The sequence below is a fragment of the Myotis davidii genome, unplaced genomic scaffold (assembly GCF_000327345.1).
Source record: "Myotis davidii unplaced genomic scaffold, ASM32734v1 scaffold1461, whole genome shotgun sequence".
Taxonomy (NCBI): domain Eukaryota; kingdom Metazoa; phylum Chordata; class Mammalia; order Chiroptera; family Vespertilionidae; genus Myotis; species Myotis davidii.
In genome coordinates, this window is record NW_006291725.1 from 131,913 (window position 1) to 139,181 (window position 7,269).

Sequence of the window (7,269 nt, forward strand, 5' to 3'; positions counted from 1 at the left end):
TTCAAATTCTTGACGGAAGACACCGATAATGCCTTTAGTATAGTTTTTGGGTCTTTGGACCGGAGCTTCTCTCTTGGCTTATACAAATAATTTTAATATAAGATGTGATTAATATATTATACCATACAATTAATAGAATTATTAATATGCAGTTAAATGTGAAAATATCTTCTCTCACTAAAAATGTTGTTTATTTTAGGGGGAGAGAGCTTGATTTGATTGATTCACTTATCTGTGCCTTCATTGGTTGACTCTAGTAAGAGCCCTGATGGGGATCAAATCTGTAACCTCAGTGTATCTGGACAACTCTCCAACCAACTGAACACTCAGCTAGGACGAAAACAAAGTTTCTTAATGGGTAATCTTTGGATACTTAGATAAGTTTTAAGAAAAAAAGAGTCACTTAAAATATTCGTATTGTGCATACTTTTTATCTCTTATTATGTTATCGAAGAGGCCTAATTTTGGATCTTAATGTATGTTTATTTACTTTTTTTTGTTATTTGAAAATAACCTGAAACATACAGAAAAGATGTATTAGAAGTAGATATCCATGTTCCCTTTAGCAAGATTTACTGTTAACATTTTATTGTTTTAGCATTTCTTCTCTCTATGCACATATTTTTTTCTCAATAATTTGAGAGAAAATTGCACACATTATACTTTTTTTACCCCTAAATACTTCAGTGTGCATTTCTCAATATTTTACATAACCATGGCATAGTTATGAAGTTTAGTAAATTTAACATTAATGCAATATTTACCCACTCTACTGCTTATACTGAAGTTTTGAAAAACTGAACCAATAGTGACCTTTATAGTATTCTCCCTCTTAGTTCTCATGTCTCTTTTAATGTGGAATAGGTATTCAGTCTTTGTCTTTTATGACATTAACATTTTTGAATACAGTCCTTTTGTTTTTAATAATCCTCATTTTGAGGTTTGTTGAATGTTTTCTCATGATCAAATTCCAGTTATGCATTCCCTAATATCACATAACTCATGTTGTGTCCTCATAGGATCAAATCTGAGGCGCATAATGGCTATCTACCTTTTGTTCATATTAATTTGATCATGCAAATCAAGGTGTTTCCTTTATATTATTATGCATTTAATTATTTTTAATCTTCATCTGAGGATATATTTTTATTGATTTGAGAGAGGAAGAGAGAGAGAAAGACAAGAGAGAGAGATTGATTGCCTCCCATATGTGACCAGACCGGGTATTGTACCTGCAACCCCAGTATATGCCCTGATCGGGAATTAAACCCACCACTTTATGGTGTACAGAACAACACTCCAACCAACTGAGACACAGTAGCCAGGGCTATTATATAATAATTTAAAAATTATTACTACGTATTTTTTCCTTGCAATCGCCAATTGTAACAAGCAATCTATGGCGAAGATACCTCAATACTATGCAAATATCCTGTTCCTCATCAAAATTTCCCCTTAGATTTATATTGATTGATTTTTGTCAGAATCTTATTGTGATGGCTGCAAAATAGTGATTTTTCAGCATCATTTTTATCAGTTTGCATCTGGCATTCTGTTGTAAGCAAGGGCCCTCTATTCTCCCTTATTTACTTCTAATTATCAATGTAAACTCATGCACTGCTCCCCCCCCCCCCCACACACACACACTGGTTTAATAATTCATTACTACCTTAACTGTTTTGGTGCTCAAATTATCCCAGACTTGGTTAGTGAAGGCTAGGTCAAATTAGCTCCTTTGCCTCTGTGACCTACTGTCATCATTCTTTTAGTACCACCTTATTTTCTGGAACATGATGTTTCAGGCTGTTATTGCAACTGTCTTCACTCAGACTTAGGATCAGCCATTTCTCTGAGGAAGCCTGGTTCCTTTTCTGACATGATGATAATGTACTATGGATGAACTGCTGGGGGTGAGGTATGAACATTTTATGTACAGTCAACTCAATCTAAGGGCAGATTGTCTGGTTTATGGATGAACCTGCTATTAACCCCTTCTAAGTGAAAGGTTAAAAAATAAGTGATTACACACTTTGGAAAATGTAAAGAACAATTCAATGAAAAAAATTTAATTTTTTGAGGACATTAATTGGAACTACATAGATGTCACATTATATATCACAGAACACCCTTTGCCTTGACAATTAATATAAGGCAAAGGGTGAGGGGTAGCTCATTTGGCTCTGGATCCCAAGACTGCCCAGTTGGGGCCTAAAAAAGAATTAGGTAAGGAAAGGGAGACAGCAGGGACAAAGAACTTCCAACCCAGGTCCTATTGTAATATTTCTTTAAAAAGTGAAAACTCATCTGAGAAAATAAAACAATTTTAATAGATAATTGAATTAGTTAATTGCCAACAATTTGAATGTTTGGTATTCTTATACTACCATTTTTATTCGTTTGGGTGACATTACACTATCTTCTTAAAAGCCAGATGTAATTTAAAATTTACACTAAATCAGTTTTTTACCCTATCTTGCCTAGTTTTAACTGTATTTTTTATATGAAATTAATTTTTCTCTCTCTTTTCCTATTACCCCTGCTGTGTGGTGCCTGTACTTGGCCCGAGGACTCTGACAAAAACATCCTTCCTCTACTCTTTTTTTTAAAAAAATATATTTTATTGATTTTTTACAGAGAGGAAGGTAGAGGGATAGAGAGTTAGAAACATCGATGAGAGAGAAACATCGATCAGCTGCCTTCTGCACATCTCCTACTGGGGATGTGCCCACAACCCAGGTACATGCCCTTGACCGGAATCGAACCTGGGACCTTTCCGTAAGCAGGCCAACGCTCTATCCACTGAGTCAAACCGGTTTCAGCCTTCCTCTACTCTTTAACCTTCCAGCAAATACGTGGGCTGTGGTGGGTATTCCTGGATCTATGTCTGCAGAAGTTGTGAAGCCCAGATGAACAATTAGAAATGTAATTGGTTTCCTAAATAATATGGGTATATTTTATGGTTGGCCTTTATCTCTTAAAGTAAGATTAAATTAGGAGAATTTAAAAGCAATTTACAAAAGTTTCTGACAATAAATATATAAACATCTTTATTGAGAGTGGGCCAATAAGAGCAGTCAAATTTAGCTTATAGGTAACAAAAAATATTTGAAAAGCAGACTGCTAAAACTTCCAAGATTCATGTTAAGGTATAAACACACAGTCAGATTGAACACCAGGTATAAAAAGAACAAATACTGAAATGCAAAGGGCCAGAGTTCTCAGTAAAACATAGCAAATCCTTTAACAGCACTTAAACTGCCTTTAGATTACAAACTTGAGTCTTTAGAACTGCCAGATAGCTCCTGGCTAAGTGGTACTCAGAAGGCAAAAAAGCAGATTCCTCCAGGTCTAAAAGGGAGTGTGTAGGTCCAGTACCAGATAGAAGCAAGAGTAGAAAGTGAAGCCCCTTCTCTATCATGAGCTGATGGCAGGATGCATATAGTTCTTAATTAGCAAATGGAAGGGGTGGGAGATGCTCATTCTTAATTTCTGATGGATGCTTAGCTACTTGCTATAGACTGAATGTCTGTGTCCCCTCAAAAAATGCCCTTTCACACCAGACACCGAATCTGCCAGGGCCTTGAGCTTGGACTTCCTAGTTTCCAGAACTGTGATAATTGAATGTTGTATAGCAGCCCAAATGAACTAAGACGTCACTTCATTAAAATGTGTGTTTGTGTGTGTACACATATCGAGAGAAGGTGTGGTAGAGGGAGAGAGAAGACTCTATATAATTTATTGTTCCAGGTCCTTTTCAAGGCCACATAATTCTAAACAGAGATGGCAGAATTAAAACCCAGCTTTGAAAAGCCCATGTTGATGTTATTTTGTTAGTCGAATTTTGGCCCCCAAATGATGCATTCACTTTTCACTCAAGCATTTGGCATATTGAGAAATAGCAAGTATTTTAGGATTTTTCAGGCTATATGCTCTCTGCTGCAACTACTCAACTCTGCCATTATAGTATAAAATAGCCAAACAAAACATGTAAATGAATGTGTGTGGCTGTATTCCAATTAAACATTCACAGAAATAGCAGATGAACTTGGTCTGTGGGTGCAGGCCAGTTTGTCAATTCCTGCTTTAGATCAATATAGAATATTAAAGTGATGAAAAGGGTTGAGCTCCCTTTCCTTTATTTTGCTCATCAGCCATTCTCCTACCCTGACCTCTGAGACCTTGAGCCTTCCCAATCTTCTCAACCCCTTTCAATGTGTTTTTTAAAATTCTTTACAAGAATTTTTCAGTCCCATTTCTTTCATATTGTTTGATATCCATCATTGCTGGATTTATGCTCAATCCATCCTTAGTAATCTTGCTCTCTATTACCACCACTTTTTAAAATTTTATTCTCCTATTCATCTTCAATAATAGAAGTCTACAGAGGGGCAATTACATGTCGCAGGGATAGTTTGGAGGGGGCAAAAACATGGACTGGTGGTGCTGAATGTTCATAAAAGAATTTAGAAGGGAAGAAGAAATCTGTAACTACTTTTTCCTCTACTTTAAAATCTTTTCACACAATATGTAACAGAGTAACAAAAAAACCTGACATTTGTATAGTGTTTTGCTAGATATTTGAGCACTTTTGTGTTCCTTATCCCATTAGTGGTCTTTGGTCACCCATGTAAGTATGTCAATATATCATGTGATTTTATGCCATTTCAATTTTCTTTAGGATTCTGGGATACATCATGTAGAGAGAATAGGAACAAACCATGTGGGTAAACATGAAGGTCAGAGAAATGGCCAACTTCTTCATAGAGGAAAGCTGTTTATCCTCAAGTGAGTCATTGTCCTGTGAGCGATTTTCCATATTTGACAGAAAGATATGTCCTTGCGTCTCACAGGTGCTTCAGTTATGTTTCTTGACTGGGATCCTAAACATAACACATTGAACCCATCAACTTTTCAGATCCTCAACATCCTTGTGGCTTTTTCTCAAAGTGACAAAGCATAGTTTACAGAAAGCAGAATGTAAAGAACAAAATATCCCTAATACTGTAATTATAGAAAACCAGTGATTCATTCAGTGAATGCCAAAGATAAGGATTTGATCAAAAACTAGAGTTAAGATTTTGACCCATTCTACTTCAAGCCAACTTCCAAGGAAGTAGAAAATGAAGTTCTACACAGCAGAATGACCACAATTATCTACCAGTAAGTCTACAAGCAGAATTCATGTGAATCTAACTTAGAACCTGCTGTAAATAAATTCTTTTTATGTTCATCAAATTTGAGAGTAGACTTTGGGGTAGGGAAGGAATACAAAGCATATTTCAACTCTTAACCTTTAGCTTTTTATAGCTAATATACAGGAAATGACACTGGAAAAATGACACTATCGATAAATCTGGATCTCTATTTTTGGATTCAAAGAGGAACAACTCTGTATCTTCCTGATAAGGATATGAACTCTCTGCCTAAACTAACAAATAAGAACTTGCTTACAAAGAGGGAGAAAATGGATTCTACAATGATTATATTGCTACCCATTCCTAAGGATTTCTTGAATATCCATAAAAAAGGTATTAGGGAAGGATTAGGGCTCAAAATATGAAGTCTCTGGCTAGTAGCTTTCATAATTATTAAATCAATGGATATAAGGAACATTTTGTTTATGGCTCAAAAATATGTATGTACTATGCAAGTAAAATCAGATGTATACAAATTGGTCTGTAAGCAGCATTTTAAGGCTCTTCCCCCTAAACACTCTTGAACACAGTGATAAAAACAACTTACATTTCTTCACATTTAATAATTTTTCAGGGTTGCTCTTGTGTATGGATTCTTTGATGTCTGATGAGGGATGAACTGCACTTAAAGCTTTTCCCACATTCATTACATCTATAGGGTTTCTCTCCAGTATGAGTTCTCTGGTGTTGAATAAGAGCTGATGAATGAATAAAGGCTTTACCACATTCATTACATTTGTATGGTTTCTTTCCAATATGAATTCTTTGATGTTTAGCAAAATTTGAACTCCGGCTGAAGGTTTTCCCACATTCGTTACACTCATAGGGTTTCTCTCCAGTGTGAATTCTTTGATGTTGAACAAGATGTGTGCTCTGACTAAAGGTTTTCCCACATTCACTACATTCATATGGCTTTTCTCCAGTATGAACTCTCTGATGTTTAGTGAGGGATGAGCAATGGCTAAAAGCTTTCCCACATTCCTGACATTTATAGGGTTTCTCTCCAGTATGAGTTCTTTGATGTTTGATGAGTGCTGAGGAATGAATGAAAGCTTTATCACATTCATTACATTCGTAAGGCTTCACCCCAGTATGGATCAACTGATGCTGTACAAGATGTGTACTTCGATTAAATCCTTTCCCACATTCACTACATTCATAAGGTCTCTCTCCAATGTGAATTCTCTGATGTATTGCAAGGGACGAGCTTTCTGTAAAGGCTTTCTTGCATTCACTGCACTCAAAGAGAATTCTAGTATGAGTTCTCTGATGTTTAGTTAAATTAGCTCTGTGGCTAAAAGATTTCGCACATTCATCGCAGCTATAGGGTTTCTCTCCAGTATGGACTCTCTGGTGTCGAATAAGCACTGAATGGTAAGTGAATAGTTCACCACAATCATTACATTTATGAGGTTTTTTCTCTTTATAGGTTCTCTGCTTTTTCCTTAAACTTGATTTCTGTTTCAATCTCTTTTCAAGTGTATGAAAGGCATAGGATCCTTTTGGAACTCTGTCTTGAGTGAGAAGGACAGACTTCGGACTAAAGCTTTTCCAATATACATCATGATCATGAGCTCTTTCTTCAGGGAGTGAATTAATGTAGGTGAACATTTCTCTTAAGTGTCTTCCCTGATTTCCTTGCTGCTTCTCTAACAAATTTTCACATTCAAGAGTTGTTTTCAAGCTGGTATCATAGACACTATTTTCTGTCAGTCTGTCTATTATTGCAACCTGACATGATGCTTCTTTGGAAAAATCTTGCACTGAAGTTGAATCTTTGCTCTCAGGTCTACACTCTGAGTCTGAAAAAAATTGAAAATGCAAATTGCTTTCATTTTCTGTGCTCAATGAAAAGGCAGTTCTGTAACAGGTAAGAGTTAATGAAGGCAAAAAGCATGGCTTCAATGAATAAGTGGAATTGACTCATGAGATGATTGGCAAAGAGAGGCAAATGGAGGGAGATGAAGAGTATATGCAGAGAAAATGAAGAGACCACATCCAGGAGAGTCAATGGGGGAAAGATGACTAGAAATAAAGAAGGAGGGAAGCAGATGAAGTAATCTATCCCTGGGTC

General features: G+C 36.1%; 1 protein-coding gene across 1 annotated transcript; it reads right to left on the reverse strand.

Annotated features, from left to right (window-relative positions):
• Positions 1–3,020: 3,020 nt before the first annotated feature.
• LOC102757812 (zinc finger protein 286A) lies at positions 3,021–6,997 on the reverse strand (the record flags this gene model as incomplete). The annotated part of the gene is made up of 2 exons (XM_015564913.1): positions 3,021–4,880; positions 5,743–6,997. A coding segment is annotated over one exon (1,232 nt), but the record flags the coding sequence as incomplete, so codon positions are not given.
• Positions 6,998–7,269: the final 272 nt, after the last annotated feature.